Source organism: Doryrhamphus excisus, linkage group LG8, assembly GCF_037039965.1.
Source record: "Doryrhamphus excisus strain RoL-2023G ecotype Guam linkage group LG8, RoL_Dexc_Guam_v1.1, whole genome shotgun sequence".
Classification (NCBI taxonomy): domain Eukaryota; kingdom Metazoa; phylum Chordata; class Actinopteri; order Syngnathiformes; family Syngnathidae; genus Doryrhamphus; species Doryrhamphus excisus.
The window spans coordinates 22,421,605-22,438,915 of NC_136364.1; the positions used below are offsets into that span (position 1 = coordinate 22,421,605).

General features: G+C 39.4%; 1 protein-coding gene across 1 annotated transcript in view; it reads right to left on the reverse strand.

Annotated features, from left to right (window-relative positions):
* Positions 1–17,311, reverse strand: part of dpf1 (double PHD fingers 1) — a 48,432-nt gene that overhangs the window by 19,869 nt on the left and 11,252 nt on the right. The window contains 7 exon segments of the mRNA XM_058080819.2: positions 8,143–8,274; positions 8,361–8,439; positions 8,966–9,055; positions 12,706–12,833; positions 13,020–13,127; positions 14,334–14,494; positions 16,533–16,562. Coding sequence (XP_057936802.2) covers positions 8,143–8,274; positions 8,361–8,439; positions 8,966–9,055; positions 12,706–12,833; positions 13,020–13,127; positions 14,334–14,494; positions 16,533–16,562 — 728 coding nt within the window.

Here is a 17,311-nt window from a genome sequence, read left to right on the forward strand (position 1 = left end):
TGCTACCTTTTTCTTATTCAGTCCTTTTCTCTTCAATATATGTACCATTCCGCTATTCCACCATTCCACCATTCCACCCCACATGCGGAAAGGAAATTGGAATTCTATCCTACAATACATCTGGCATCACATTAATGCCGCCACCGATGCCATCTCTTTCCTCTTTTGGGCCGTTTCTGTTTTTATCCACTGCGGCCATCAAACAATTCTGAATCCCCTCGTGTCTACACACACACACACACACACACACTCGTGATACTTTCACTCACTCAGCAGGTTGCGTAACTCCTGATGCGTTGTGGCTGTGGATGCATGCATATGTGTGTCCACAGTGTGACATTGCACAGTAAGGATGTTTGGTGCATAATAAAACTTGATGTATGTCTGCATAGTAATCACACACACACATAAAATATTCCCATTCTGCTATCCGCACTCATGAGTTCATCTCCTAAACATCCACAGATGCGTGCTAAACCACACACTCCAGTCTTGCATTTATGTGGTTTTATGCACTCCTTTGTGGACTCCCTTAAAAAAAAAAAAAAAAAAAAAAAAAAAAAAAGACAGAACGTCAGTACAGGCTTCTGTCCCCTCTGTTAGAATGCAAATTATAAATCCTATTTTGTTCCAGGGTGAACTGGCTTTGAATGTGTGCCCAACCTCCACAACAGTCTGTCAGCCTGGCACGAGAAGGAGCTAAAAGGGAAAAGTCATCTTAAGGAAAATGACTGTTTTTGTCCTAAAAAAATGAAACTAAAAATACAAATTGATTAATAATATAATATAATATAATATATGTCTTTGCTGGGTGTGTGCAGATGTACAAAATTCAGTGGATGGAGACAGAAAAACAGACAAAGATGCCAACAGACAGGATGAGGGTGGATTTGGGAGGTGCTGTGGCTGTTATTCTCCACTGGTGTGAGGGGGGGGGGGGTATTCAAACATGGCCGAAACAAGTGCGGAACCACAAAATAAGCAGCCAGCAAGCCACAGCACAGCATCTTGAGACGGAATAGCAAATGAAGCCAACGTTAGCCTGCCTTCACCAGCCCAACACTCGGGGGGAATCTATATGATGAATCATGAAAAGACTTTTTTTCACTCTCTGCTTCTCCTCTTCGTATCCTCGCTCTTATTTTATGGATGTTATTTTTAATTCAACTCTACTGTGCTTCGTCCATTCTTCTGTTTCTTTTTACCCCCCCCCCCTCACCATGACTGTCTGTCTGTCTGTTTGTCTGTCTTTTTTTTTAATGTACATAACAGTGTAGTCTTTAGGTGGGAGCCCTGCTGGTATCCATGGCAACCAGATTGCTAGGCAACAGCCAATTCCCTTCCTTTCCTGAGCTGTGCAGCAGTGGCAACAATCAACCAATCAACAGCTGAGAAAAAAAAAAATGTCTGTGTATATGAAAAAGTTGTGAGCACAGCGCTCAACGCTGTGGCTCAGCATGTGCGGTACGCTTGGCGCAGTTTGTGTATATTATATTATATTATATTAACCGGTGGATACGATTCATCAATAAAAACGTTCAATAAATGTTGAACGTTGAATAAATGAACATGAAAAAAAGCACAGAAAATATGAATACAGTCTTCCCAAATACAAGGTTTGTATTCATTCATAAATTATGATGTTTAATGGTCGAATACGGTCTATTTGTTTAAAGAAATATACTTTTTGTACATAAATTAAGCAAGATCCAAAGCAAAGATCTTCCAGAATCTGCACCTATTCAGCTGTATTTCTTTCGATTTCGTGCTTCCCATGAAAATGGTCCGTTTTAATGGATTCCACCCATGGCCCGCCTCCAGGCACGCCCACTCCGATGTGGTTGGTCATACTTCCGAGTGCAGAGAAACCCACAAGCTGCAAAACCGACTATAAAGGAGTTGATAAATAATATCGGAGTGGAAAATAAACTGCAATTTTTAAAATGTCCGCTTTTAACATCCAGCCATATTTGTTGGATCCCGAATCCGGTCCAGATGTAGAGACTGGACACGCCAACGTTTCTCAAGAAATTAGGTTACTTCAAGATGTCTCTCCATGGTAAGTAGCATTAGCATCTTAGCATTAGGTTTTCTATAGCATCAGTAACATGGAATGTGGTCATTATACATTTTTTTGCAGGACTACCAGTGTTTAAAAAAGTCGGGTAGACCCAAAGATTGTGTTGGGAAAAGGTTATTAGTGATCCCGGTCCCTGTATGCACACTCTATCGTGCTACACAGACAACAATGACTTACAGGGAGGCGTCCAGGAGATGTTCAGACAAGCCAGCTGCTTCACTCTGGGCTCCCCCAGGATGATGGAGCTACTGACCCTAACTCTTCAGGTGAGTCCAGAAACCCGATGGAGGAAACTTATTTCAGCCAAGCTGCTCTTTCAGTCACTGCCCCCAAACTCGTGACCAGAGGTGCGGGTAGGGGCGTAGCTCGACCGCTAAATTGAAAGCTTTGAACTTCCGGCTCAGCTCTGTCTTCATCCCGATGGTCTGGAACAATGTCACGCTCCAGCCTTCCCTCGCTCATGAGCAAGATCCCCAGAGACTTGAACTCCTCCACCTTGGGTGCAATCCACTTTTTTTTTTTGTCTGAGAACGGTGGCTTCAGATTTTTTTAAAGGTGTTGTTCTCATCCCAGAAGCTATAACCTTTACAAGTGAACCTGACCTTCTAGAAACTTTATAATGCACACATTCAACTGTTGGAAGTTTCAACACTGAATGGCAAAATTCCCAAATGTGTGACATCCATGACCGTTGAGCGGTTGGACGTGTGCATTTACAAGTTTGGTAAAGATCAAATGTTAGTTCATTCTGAAATTTCATCTGAAAGCTGAATATCTCTGACTTAAACTAAACTTAAAATAAAGTGAGATGGTGCTTTCAGGGACTGTCGTACAAATTGGGACAAGTCACCGCTCACAACAAACAACTATGCAAAAACGGTGAGATTTTGGACTGGATATTATTTTTGGAATAAAATAATGGTCCATATTTCCAAAATTTGAGTTATTATTGAGTTATTATTTTTTTTAAATTATTTTTATTATTATTTTATTTATTTATTTATTTTTATTATTGCTTTGGGAATTAAAATTTAGGCTAGGTTTGATGTAGTAAAAAAAAGGATACAAGTTATTATTTTTTAAAATTATTTTTATTATAATTTTTTTTTTTTTTATTATTGCTTTGGGAATGGAAATTTAGGCTAGGTTTGATGTAGTAAAAAAGGATACAAGTTATTATTTTTTTAAAATTATTTTTATTATTATTTTATTTATTTATTTATTTTTATTATTGCTTTGGGAATTAAAATTTAGGCTAGGTTTGATGTAGTAAAAAAGGATACAAGTTATTATTATTTTTTTTATTATTTTTATTATTATTTTATTTATTTATTTATTTTTATTATTGCTTTGGGAATTAAAATTTAGGCTAGGTTTGATGTAGTAAAAAAAGGATACAAGTTATTATTTTTTAAAATTATTTTTATTATTATTTTATTTATTTATTTATTTTTTATTATTGCTTTGGGAATTAAAATTTAGGCTAGGTTTGATGTAGTAAAAAAGGATACAAGTTATTATTTTTTTTAAAATGATTTTTATTATTATTTTATTTATTTATTTATTTTTCATTATTTTTTTATTATTGCTTTGGGAATGAAAATTTAGGCCAGGAATATATAAAATCTGCATACATATGCATATTTATGTCTAATAAAAGCGGTAAACAACCATTAAACTACTCTCATAGCGCAATTGTTATTTTGAAAAAAGCGCTATATATTGAAGTCGGAAAACTGGAAATGCAAAGTGGCGAGGGACGACTGTATATACAGCATTTTTTAAGATGGTCTAATACTCCCATTTTGTCCATACGACTCAAAAAGTGTGCCTTACCATGCTGAAAACTTTACTTTACTACTACAGAAGAAAGGTTCAGAGAGTAACCTTAGAAGTACATGTGACCAACAATTCAGAGTAGCCATTTTAGTAGTTGTGTAAGAAAATATCGTTTTGGCGATATATCGCCATACTTCGTTCCACGATACTGTATCAATATTAAAAAGTATGATATGGATATTTTTAGGCATTTATCATAGACTGTATATGGTATTTATTCAAGTGGAGACACGGCAAAGGTTCATTTCTGATTTTAATTTCAACCTCCGATCGTTAGGTGGCAGCACTCACTTAGTCAATGAGTCAATTCCCGAGTGAAACGTCCTCACACGTAAACACAGTTCAACATGGCCGAATGCCAGCACATAACAGCGGCCCCCCCCTGCGTCGTACAAGGCTGAAGTGTGGACACATTTTGGATTTCTACACAAAGTAGCACTACACAAAGCGCAGAAATTGACAAAAACCCATGCCGTTTGTAAAATGTGTCGTGCCCGAATAATGTACTCGGGAAACACGACAAATCTGCGAGTCCACTTTGCGAGACACCAAGGTCCTTGTACCACTGTAAACTACAAAAGTAGTACTGTGATATTGCAGGTATTTTGTTTTTCAAATTGATATCACTATTTTGTTAAAATATGGTTATTTCAAGCATCCTAAAAGGACTTTTTACTGATGTTAGTTACTTTGTTCCACAATAATACTCTTATTAGTCTGTTACTATACTGTTAAAATACTGTTTAAGTCAGGGACTGTGTACATTTTTTCACAGCTAATAGAATGTGAACATTTGAGCAGGATTTTGAGACATAATTTAATTTATTTTTTTTTGTTTTTTTTTTTTGTAAATTTAAAGCTGGATGTTAAAGCTTTATCCAAAGTTTTTACAGAGGAAAGTTTGTGATAATTCGAATAAAAATATGTTTAGTAACTGCATATTGCTGGTGTAATTTAGTGTTTCCAGTAAATAATCTTTAAAAAAAAATATGACATTGTTAACAGTATTGTGATATGTCGTGATATATCGTATCGTATCGCCAGATTCTTGCCAATACACACCCCTACATTTTAGCACTTCACTTTTTTTTTAGGTCGGCACTGAAGTTACCTAATCAGAATTTACCTTTAAATCTGCAGTCTGGAAGCCATTTTGAGGCAGAGCAAGAAGCCAAAACAACAACAGTGAGTATGAACAAAGGGGCGCTGACCTTCAAAGAGCTCTCACACACGCAAACACACACAAACACACACCATGACTGCTCATACAACACATGCACACAACCGAAAGCAACTACACAAAGTGTCCCCGTTGCTCCACACTGCTGGACCGTCTGTCCGTCCAGATAAAGTAGCCTCTAAATCTCCGTCCGCATCGCTATTGTCGCTTATTCATACCGCCTTTTGCCATTTGACTATGTGCCCTCATCAACCTCTACCTGCCTCTTCCTTGCAACCAAAACGATTCTCAGGTGGACAACGACAGCCGCCCCCAAAGAAAGTCCCCTCCTTTATTCATGCAGCCTCCTCCACCCATCTGTCTTCTCGTATCACCGCTCTCACAACACACACACACACACACACACACACACTCACACCCTCCCGCTCGCCATGCAACGTCATTCTTGGCTACTTATTCATAGACAAAATGAGAAAACAACGCACAAAACAAACGTTTAGCATATATACTGTACATTAGAATGCAACATTTAAATAGCATATAGCGAACACCTATCACTACGATGGATTGTGTTACGCAAGGAACAGAAGAAAGGGAAGATATGTCATTTTCTGATCAAATCATCTTTCACTAATAATAGCAAACGTGACTTTTTGTGATCCGTTCCACTGTAGATGGCGCATACAGTATACAGTATACAGTATACGTATGCTTCGCTATAGCGTCTAGACGGCTTCTTTAGAGCCGGAATAAGACATGAATTATGCATGCTCTCATTCAGTGCAGCCATATTAATATTATTACATATGGGCCAATATAAAGAAGGCTGGTGCTGTGTCCTCCATGACACTCAGACGATTGGGGAGCCTTAATGCCGCAGCATAGACATCAATGCATGCACGGGCGAACGTGTGTGCACATTCACAAGACCCAACACACACACATATATATAAATATATATATATATATATATATAGCCACCAAGACAGCTAAGCTTCCTTTTTTTCATTTCAGCAGAGAAGATTGCATTTTTGAAGGCCTTGGTGTGTGTGTGTGTATGTGTGTGTGTGATTACAGACTGTTTGAGAGGGAGGGATGGGGGATATTAAACATTTTAAATTTCCACACGTAAACTCAGCAACAGACACATACGCGCCTGCACACAGACGCCCTCACCCACGTGTGCACAGCGGACTGGTCTGTTCCGTGAGATAGGCGGTCTAGCACCATATACTGCCAATTAGCTGAGAGGCATGCATTACAGTTTGAGCAGGGACATTCTAGCAGTGCAACAGTGGAGATAAACAATGCGGGATTGGACTCGCCGGCCACAACAATAGGTACACCAAGAGCTGTATTCAAAATATAGTGTGCCTTTACAAAGATAATAATAAATATTGTAACTCCTTATTTCTAAAATCACAAATACTCAAACAGCTAAAATAATGCATGAGGCTAAAAATAAGCAATTAGCTAAAAATGTCATCCAATACTTCTCTACAAGAGAGGAGAAATATGATCTCAGGGAAGAAGTACATTTGAAACACTTCTATGCTAGGACTACGTTATGCTAGCCATAGCATTTCAGTATGTGGAATCAAACTATGGAATGGATTGAGTAAGGAAATCAAACAATGCACAACGATGAGCCAATTCAAGAAACAATACAAGCAGTTGATGTTTGCTAAATACAAGGATGAAGAGTCTTGAACCAGTCATGATGTGCTATATATATCACTATATTGACACTGACTATGGTACCCATTATGGCATTGGATGCTCATATCACCCAGTACTTTGGTACGGGACAAAAAATAAAAAAATTAAAAAAATGTTTAAAAACACCCAAAAAATTAATAAAAATTAATAAAATAAATTAATAAATAAAATAAATTTGCTAAATACAAGGATGAAGAGTCTTGAACCAGTCATGATGTGCTATATATATCACTATATTGACACTTACTATGGTACCCATTATGGCATTGGATGCTCATATCACCCAGTACTTTGGTACGGGACAAAAAATAAAAAAATTAAAAAAATGTTGAAAAACACACAAAAAATTAATAAAAATTAATAAAATAAATTAATAAATAAAATAAATTTGCTAAATACAAGGATGAAGAGTCTTGAACCAGTCATGATGTGCTATATATATCACTATATTGACACTTACTATGGTACCCATTATGGCATTGGATGATCATATCACCGAGTACTTCGGTACGGGACAAAAAATAAAAAAAATTAAAAAATGTTTAAAAACACCCAAAAAATTAATAAAAAATAATAAAATAAATTAATAAATAAAATAAATTTGCTAAATACAAGAATGAAGAGTCTTGAACCAGTCATGATGTGCTATATATATCACTATATTGACACTTACTATGGTACCCATTATGGCATTGGATGCTCATTTTACCTCCTACTTCGGTACGAGGTACATTATTAAAAAAACAAAAACAAAAAAAACTGAATTATGGAAAGCAGGAAGTGAACAAATGTAACAGTTACTGATTGTAAAAGTACCAGATGGAGGGGTAGGATTTAATAAGCTTTGCTTCTTCCTACTCCTTTTGGACATGTGGAACTGGGAACTGATTATGGGATGCACTCAATTGGAATCTGATGCATGTTCAAATGAATTAAAACCATTACCATTACCATTACCATTACCATTACCATTACCATTACCATTACCGTAGAGTTTTGAGTCAGACTATTATTATTGTGACATTTAACTCTAATACATTTTGTAATGGTATGAATGAGCACACGGAGCACACAGCAGTGCAATTCCAACACAATATATATACGTATGTATCTCCACCTCACAAACACTTCCACATTGTCACTAGACTACCAGGAGGTGCATTCAGGGACACTCCGAATATCACAATATCGTCGTTATTATGTATGTGTGAATGTGTGGTCTATGGAAATCCCTACATAAAATGAAAGATTGCGAAACAAGGACCACTTTTGCGTCGTGTACACAATGTATACGTAAAAGTAAACAACAAGTCAGCAGACTCACGCTTGTGGTTGTTCTTGCGTTGAAAGGGTAGTGTGTGTCGTTCTGAGTCTTCCTCGCCTTCTTCATCCGCCAGATGTGTGTGAGTGTAATGATAACTCAGTCCTGGGCGGTTCTTATAGCGCTTTCCACATACTAAAACACACAAAGATAAACACAGTAAACAGAAAGTGATCTTTTTTTATTGTCAATGTAACATATAATATTATTGGAACACTCACTGTCACAGACATAAGGCTTGTCTCTGTCTTCGATGGCGGGTGGTTCTTGGCGCTTTCTCATGCCACCAACCCCATACGCCTGACACACACACAATAAACACAATAAACATCACAGATGAAGTACACAGAAAAGTTTTTTTTTCCACAAGGGCAAACGCACACACATTAAAAGACTGCAGCAACACACTCATCACTCCAAGTGTCGACACATCCCTGTTTGCATTCTAATCATCTGTTCTCAGCGTAAAGCCTCACTTCCAGCAGGAAGTGACTGATGACACCTAGCAGGGGACCAACAGCTCCAATTAACAAGCCTGGTGTCTCTGTTAATATTGTTTATGTGCGCACGTGTGTGTGTGTGTGTGTGTGTGCGTGTGTGATAATTTCCAAGATACATTGTTAACACTTGATTATATTCACACAGGATGCTCCAAAAGAGACGGAAAAAAACGCTAAACTCAGTAATCTAATCAAAGCGGTGAAAGAAAAAAAGAAAAATAACAAACAAAAACTGTTTGTGCAAACCTGTGTGCAAGTCTTATAAGTAACTTATGAGTAACATATAACATTTGTTTGATTTTTACTATCTTTATTTGATGGCCTACCCGTGCTTTGGTACGGTTCTTGCGCTTCGGCACATCTTCCTCCATCTCATCCACCTCCAGCTCATGAGGGAAATCTCCAACAAGCAGTTTCTGTACGGCAAATTAAAGCGTACACTCAGTCAACACCCTTTTTGCTATTCAGTGCCCCCCCCCCAAAAAAAAATTACTGTGTTTTTATTTGTGGGAAAACCTGCCCATTTATGCCTTTTTTTTTTTTTTTGAAGAAAACCCATCTTCCATCTATCCATTTTCTACCGCTTATTCTCACTTGTTTACTTTAAGTCAGTAATAATTTATCAATACGTGACAATCGGTCTGAAGTCCAGATGTGCTCTATTGATCGTCTTTCATCGATATTCATCAGTGGTGAGTATTTTATAATTCAAAATACATTTTTTTGCAGTCACATACCCCTTCAGATGTTTGACCTGAAGCCATTGACCCCCCTAGTCCTGCACACTTAAAAAACATTAACCTTATTATGCTAATTAACTTGAAATATTGAAGATAATTCATTGGTTAATAACTTTTCTGGGTCAAAAATGTGTATTTTGCACGGTGACGTGAGGATAAGGTTTGACATGCGATACACAGATAATACATAAACATCCTACATATCTTTTATTCTACTCTGATGTTGGCATGTTCCCTTTGAAGCCATTCCAATTGAATAGACGTCATTTAAACTTCTAAATTATTCTAAATTAATTACTATTTTAAACAATTTGTCCACTCAGGATGGCTATGGTTTAAGTCTGCATATTCCTTTCATACCAAACTGATGCACACGGAGCAAAGAATAACTTTGTCTTCTTCCTGCTACGGTCTCCTCACACATGTGAGGTGTTCAGGCGCACTCGTAATTTTGAGTGTTGGACACTAATTGTTTTTCATTTTTATGCACATACCCCTTACGGCAATTGACGTACTCCTGGGGGTACGCTTACCCCGCTTTGGGACCCACTGACCTACAGCATCCAAAATAGCCATTTGTCCATTTGTTTTGCGTAATTCTCGTTAAAAGTGAGGCTTTACTGTACCTGCTCAGAATGGGGGGTATTAAATCAAGAATGTCAATGTGGGCAATTTTAAAAAATACAGCAGGGTTTGATCAAGTTTGGGTCGTTACTGTTTGTGGGACATTCACGTTGTTATAGTAAAGCGAACTTATCCATGGATGTCTTAATGGACCTCCTCAAAAGGGTGCAAGCATAGAATTGCACCAATGTGCCCGAGTAAGCTGATTTAGAATTTATTAGACATTTATAAGGAAATAACGTTGTCTGATTGATTATGTAATTGAGAGGGCAGCCTCGTTATTTTTCTTCATATAGTAGAATTTGTTACATTTGTGGAATAACGAGGAATAAACACAAGGAAGTGACAGGAAAAAAGAGTACCCTGCAAAAATGTATCAATGTGGTAATGACCGCAAATAACTACAATGTGAAAAAAGAAGACTCCTTCCTGGTCCATGAAGGATGACAAACAGATGGGTGGGGACACAATCATTCCGGATAATTGATCCTCGAGCTGCATCTCAGTGATGTGTGGAGAGCGTCATGGCTGGTGAGGGACTGACTCCTTTGGCGTTTATGTTCATATAGGTTACACATAAGAGAATCATTCACTTTTGGGAAAAATGTGGTTTGGAATACTGTGAATAATTGTTGGGGAAAAACGGCAAAATATTTGTGGGTTTTATTTGTATTTAAAGTACATGTAACCTATCCATCCATGCATACTTTGGACATATAATCCTTTATCTTGGCAGTCAAACCCGTCCAACCATCCATCCATCATCCATCCATCCACCCACGCACCTACTTTGGACATATAATCCTCTATCTTGGCAGTCAAATCCATCCATCATTTATCCATCCATCATCCATCCATGCAATCATCCATCCATCCATTCATTCACCCATCCACCGACCTACTTTGGACATATAATCCTCTATCTTGGCAGTCAAATCCATCCATCATCCATCCATCCATACATCCATCCATCCACCCAACCACCCACCCACTTTGGACATATAATCATCTATCTTGGCAGTCAAATCCATCCATCATCCATCCATCCATCCATCCATGCATCCATCCATCCATGCATCCATCCATCCATCCACCCACGCACCTACTTTGGACATATAATCCTCTATCTTGGCAGTCAAATCCATCCATCATCCATCCATCATCCATCCATCCATCCATCCATCCATCCATGCATCCACCCATCCATCCATCCATGTATCCATCCATCCATCCATCCATCCATCCACCGACCTACTTTGGACATATACTGTAATCCTCTATCTTGGCAGTCAAACCCATCCATCATCCGTCCATCCATCCATACATCCATGCATCCATCCATCCATCCATCCATCCATCCATCCATGCATCCATCCATCCATGCATCCATCCACCCACGCACCTACTTTGGACATATAATCCTCTATCTTGGCAGTCAAACCCATCCATCATCCGTCCATCCATCCATCCATCCACCGACCTACTTTGGACATATAATCCTCTATCTTGGCAGTCAAACCCATCCATCCATCCATCCATCCATCATCCATCCATCCATCCATCCATCCATCCATCCATGCATCCACCCATCCATCCATCCATGTATCCATCCATCCATCCATCCACCGACCTACTTTGGACATATACTGTAATCCTCTATCTTGGCAGTCAAACCCATCCATCATCCGTCCATCCATCCATACATCCATGCATCCATCCATCCATCCATCCATGCATCCATCCATCCATGCATCCATCCACCCACGCACCTACTTTGGACATATAATCCTCTATCTTGGCAGTCAAACCCATCCATCATCCGTCCATCCATCCATCCATCCACCGACCTACTTTGGACATATAATCCTCTATCTTGGCAGTCAAACCCATCCATCCATCCATCCATCCATCCATCCATCCATGCATCCATCCATCCATCCATCCATCCATCCATCCATCCATCCATCCATGCATCCATCCATCCATCCATCCATCCATCCATCCATCCATCCACCCTCGCACCTACTTTGGACATATAATCCTCTATCTTGGCAGTCAAACCCATCCATCATCCATCCATCCATCCATCCATCCACCCATCCACCGACCTACTTTGGACATATAATCCTCTATCTTGGCAGTCAAATCCATCCATCATCCGTCCATCCATCCATCCATCCATCCATGCATCCATCCATCATCCATGCATCCATGCATCCATGCATCCATCCATCCACCGACCTACTTTGGACATATAATCCTCTATCTTGGCAGTCAAATCCATCCATCATCCATCCATCCATTCATCCATCCATCCATTCATTCATTCATTCATTCATTCATTCATCAGAGTATTGCAATTTCCTCTATCTAGAAGGACGGCAGTGACAAGCCCCTTCCAGGTCACACAGATATGACATTTCTCTGTAATGTGTTGTGCAATTAGCAAAAACAATGATGTCACATTGAAAGTCTAAATTGACAAACATCTCAGTGCCGTGAGTGTTATAGTACGCTAGGACGCTAGGCTCAGCTCGTGCACTTAAGGCAAGAGGAGAGATTTGCCGCAGCTTCATCTCACATTTCCGCCCTGTCCTACTTTTTGCTCTGACATTAACGATAACGACTCCTGAGGAATATTAGAGACAGACCAAGAAAACTAAAACAAACTAAAAAGACACCAAAGCGACGACACGCCTCACCTGACACTCGCTCATCGGCTCTTCCTCTTTTGTTTCCACCTTCTTGTCTATGGTTTCCCCAGCGAGCAGCGACTCCAGCACGGGGCCATCTGGAATACCCCCCTCCTTTTTTAGAGAGGCCTCATAATCTGGTGAAGCGGTCATTGCAATGAGAAAAGACACCGTGATGTGATGACAAGACATTGGGACATTGGTCAGGGCCTCATTGCTCCTCCAAAATAAAACCTCAAGCCGCCATATATATATACCATATATATACCATATATATATACACATCTGTATACTATAAGTCTGTGCTTCCATTTCCCCCTTACCAATCTTGAACTCAATCGGTACGAGCCGTGGGTCCTCCAGGATGTTTAGCCGCCTCTTCTTGCGCCAGCAGCGTGCGGGATATGTGTACAACTGACCTGGCGCGTGACCTGAAGCTCAAAACATAAAAAAAACAAACACAACTCAGTTGGGAGATAACCATAATGTATAATGCATACATTGTGGCTAATGACTGCAGATACTGAAATGCCGGCAATGAAGTGGAAAACACTGTAGTTAGGATAGCAGTGACAATAGGGAAGTACAGTAAACCTCGGATATATCGGATTCAATTGTTCCCACTGGTTTTGTACGATATAGTAAGGGAAATCCGTTATATGCATTTACCGGAAAATGTCCGTTTTACGCATACAGTAAAGTCTCATTATATCGATATCGGTTATAACGAATTACTATTTATTACGATACTATTTTCATTTCCCGGCAAATTTCTAGTCTTTTATGATATAATTTGTTCCGTTAGTACGATACCCGGTTATTATGATAATCCGGTTACTACGATGCCCTTTTCATCTCCCGCCAGCCAATTTGGTCTGCTTATATCGATACAAAAGCAGCTTAAATCAATCTTTGCTTAAGGATTTCAATACCAAAAAAGAACACGGCGAACGGCTGCTTCCAGTCAACTTTATTTTTCACACTTCCACCACCAGAGTGCAGCACACACAGCGGAAAACACCCGTCCCTCGCGCCGACCCCTCCGGGTGGCAACACCTTCCCTATCGATAGTTCCGTGGTGAATTATGTCCCGGTAACCGGTAATCACTACAGCGTAAGTTTATTTTTATTTACTGTAGTACAAAATGTATTGTAGTACAAAAGCATGCTAGATACGCAATCCATGAACTCAAGGAGAAAATTACATGCCATATCAAAGATCCGCCCACTTTTAATGCAGTTCGGCGCAGGATCGGATATATGGATAGTCCGGTTATATCGGTATTTTTTCCGAGAATATCGATATAACGAGACTTTACTGTATTTGATGGTGTGTTTTATGTTGTTATTGTGGCACCCAAAAAACTAAGTAAAAGACTTCTGGCAAAAAAAAAGTACAAACAGCTTGCACAAGTGTCTCTCAGGAGCAGCTGGTGCCAGCGGCGTATCATCGCCACAGGGGTGTCTGACTGCCAAAATACACTAATGTTAGAAAGTGTACAGAAGAAAAAAAGAAGGTGGCACGAGCTGGAAGCTAAGGAGACCAGAAGAATGAAATGATCGAGGATGCCAGAGGATAGAGAATTAAAAAAAGAAAACCCTTTGTGATGGGGTAGCTTCCATGCCCAGACACCCACCTGGTCCACGGTGGTTCTTCTCCATCCAGATGTAGCAGTTGCTTTGGGCCACACCTGTCTGGGAGTCCAGGAAGGGGAGACGCATGGATCGCTCGGCACATAGACGAGCATTGTAGCTGCGGCAGTGCTCAATGGCCTCCTTGTAGAACTCTTCACCGAGACTGGACCGGAGGAAGGAAAGTCACTTTTAAATGTGTGTATCACACACACACACACACACACACTTTTGCCTACAAATGAATTAGGCTGGATTTACACTACATATTTTATTTCATTGAATTCATAATTATGTGACTCGGTTTGGGTATGTGTCAGCAAAATTAATGCATTAAATCAATGAATCCTGGATTCAAATCAGACAAAAACCCAGGTATGGATTCAGTACCTGTCCTGGGACTTCTTTGTAAGTGGTCTCCCCAAACATACCCACTTCAAATTAAAACTACAGAGAACTACAATACGCTAAACGAAACAACAAACAGTATTCTACACTGGTAGTCACTGCTTTCTGTCAGTAACATTACATTGATGAGACATTAGCCACTTAAGGAAGTACGCTGTCAATGCTAACATGTGAGTCTATGCTATGTCTTATGTCTAAGATGTCATATTTTCTATTATATTTACTATAATCAAATCCATAATCATGCTAAAATACGTATTTAGAAGGTCGGGAACTAGTATTCTATGCGCTAACTACAAAAAAATTCAATTTCCTACTTCACAGAAATTCACCTATACTTGGGTCTGGAACCAATTAATCTCAATAAACGAGGGTTTACTGCAAAAATGAATAAAGTGCACTGTAGTACTTTCTGGAGTCACACACTTCTACTGCAGACACACAAACCAGTGTGTTCCCAGTTGGGCTTACTACAAGTACTTTTAAAGTGACTAGATTTTGGGCAACACACTTCCAATACAATATTGGCTAACTTCTAAGACTGATATGAAATGGTTGAAAAGTAGTATAATATGGGAACATGAAGATCTGCAGTGTAATATATTTGCATGTACAGTAAACCTCGGATATATCGGATTCAATTGTTCCCACTGGTTTTGTCCGATATAAGCGAAATCCGTTATATGCGTATACCGGAAAATGTCTGTTTTACGCATAAATCGGATTTATATCCGTTATAAAAAGGCACTTCCTTGACTATGTTTCCAATGTACCTGGACTGGGCAATGAAAAGAGACTTAAGGTAATGAGAATTTAACTTTATTGGACTCTGAGCATAACAAATTGTTAATTAAGCTATTAATTAAGCGCTGTTACGCCCGTCAGGCCTACGTTATTTCCAATAGTGAGGTTAAGATCTCATTCACTGCTGTGCTAGTATTATTGACGTCACTCGCTTTTATATTTGTCCTAAATCTGGAGCCAAGAGAAAGACACGATGCAGCCATCCGATATAAATTGGAAATTGGAACGGGACTGGAGATTTTGTCCGAAATGGGCGAAATCCGTTATAAAAAATCCGATATATGCAATGAATTTTTATTGGAAATGCATTACAGAAAAATCTGTTGTGAGTGAATTTCCGATATATCCGAGTCCGATATATCCGAGGTTTACCGTATTTATATTATTAGTCAAAAAATATACAACATGGAAAAAAATAAGTTTTTTATCAGCAGGGTGAAAATGATTGCTGAATAACTGAGCAACACAAAACAGTATAATTATGCACGCAGGTCAGAAATTGAAATTGAAGTTGTCATTTTGTAAAAAAAAAATACTGCTGTTAAGAAACAAAACAAGTGGATAAAAATTTTTTTTTTTTATTGTGAAGTACTTGCACATACTTATACACTACACACTTCTATCATCTGTTTCCACAAATACCAGCTTCCAGCATTTAGTCAGAAGTAATAACATGCCCCTGTGTAAATGTGTTTTCAATGCTGTTGTCATGGAAACTGGTGCCCCCCCAAAAAAAAACTGTTTTTAAGCGTTTCCAGTTGAAAAAAAAGAAGGTGTCCTGTAAATGGTCCCTGTGTGTACGATTGTTGAGATAAGCTTCCACAATCCCATTAAACTGCAGCAGATGAGCTAGCAAAGACACACACACACACACACACACACACACAAATACACAATATAAGACACACACAGTAAAATGTGGCACCTTCTTCACTCATACTTGATTGAGTTTGATTAACATTCAGCGCCATTCTCTCCCTCCCATCTCTTACCTGTTCTTGATGACTGCACCTCCAGATTGCCTGTGGGGGGGAGAGAAAAAAAAGAACCCCAACAAAAGGATTAGACGTCACCTTTCCTCTCGACCCTATTTCTCTTCTTCTACTCCTCTGTTGCTTTAGTTTCCACTTCCTCTTTGCACCTCGGGCTTCCTTCTCCTTCATAAGTGAATCTTTATTTACTTTTACACTCGCTTGACATCGTTTATTTTGCCTTCACACCTCCTTGTTCATCTGGCTACGGTTAATCACGTTTCTCCTGGGTGTTCCTGCTGAGTGGAGGCGCCAAGGTCACTCTGCTCTACACACAACACAACACAACGCAACGCAACGCAACGCAACACACAGACCCACAAGTCGTAAATACACATGCGCGTGCAGGGTCATGCAGTACTGAATGTCAATGTATAAAAACTACTAATGCAAGGCCGTTCTTTGCCATCGGCACCCCGCTAGTGCTGCTTGTTGTTTCTCCTACAACCTTATTTCCGGACAAGATTCCTCCACTTCCTGTCTTGGAGGATTTCTTGGACTACTTAGACTACTTAGACTACTTAGACTGCTTTCCATGAAACTGATTGATTGTACGCTGCTGACGGAGGAAGAGTGGTTAGCACGCAGGCCACACAGCTAAGAGAACTGAGTTCGATTCCACCCTCGGCCATCTCTGTGTGGAGTTTGCATGCGTGGGTTTTCTCCGGGTACTCCGGTTTCCTCCCACATTCCAAAAACATTCATTCATTCATTCATTCATTTTCTACCGCTTTTTCCTC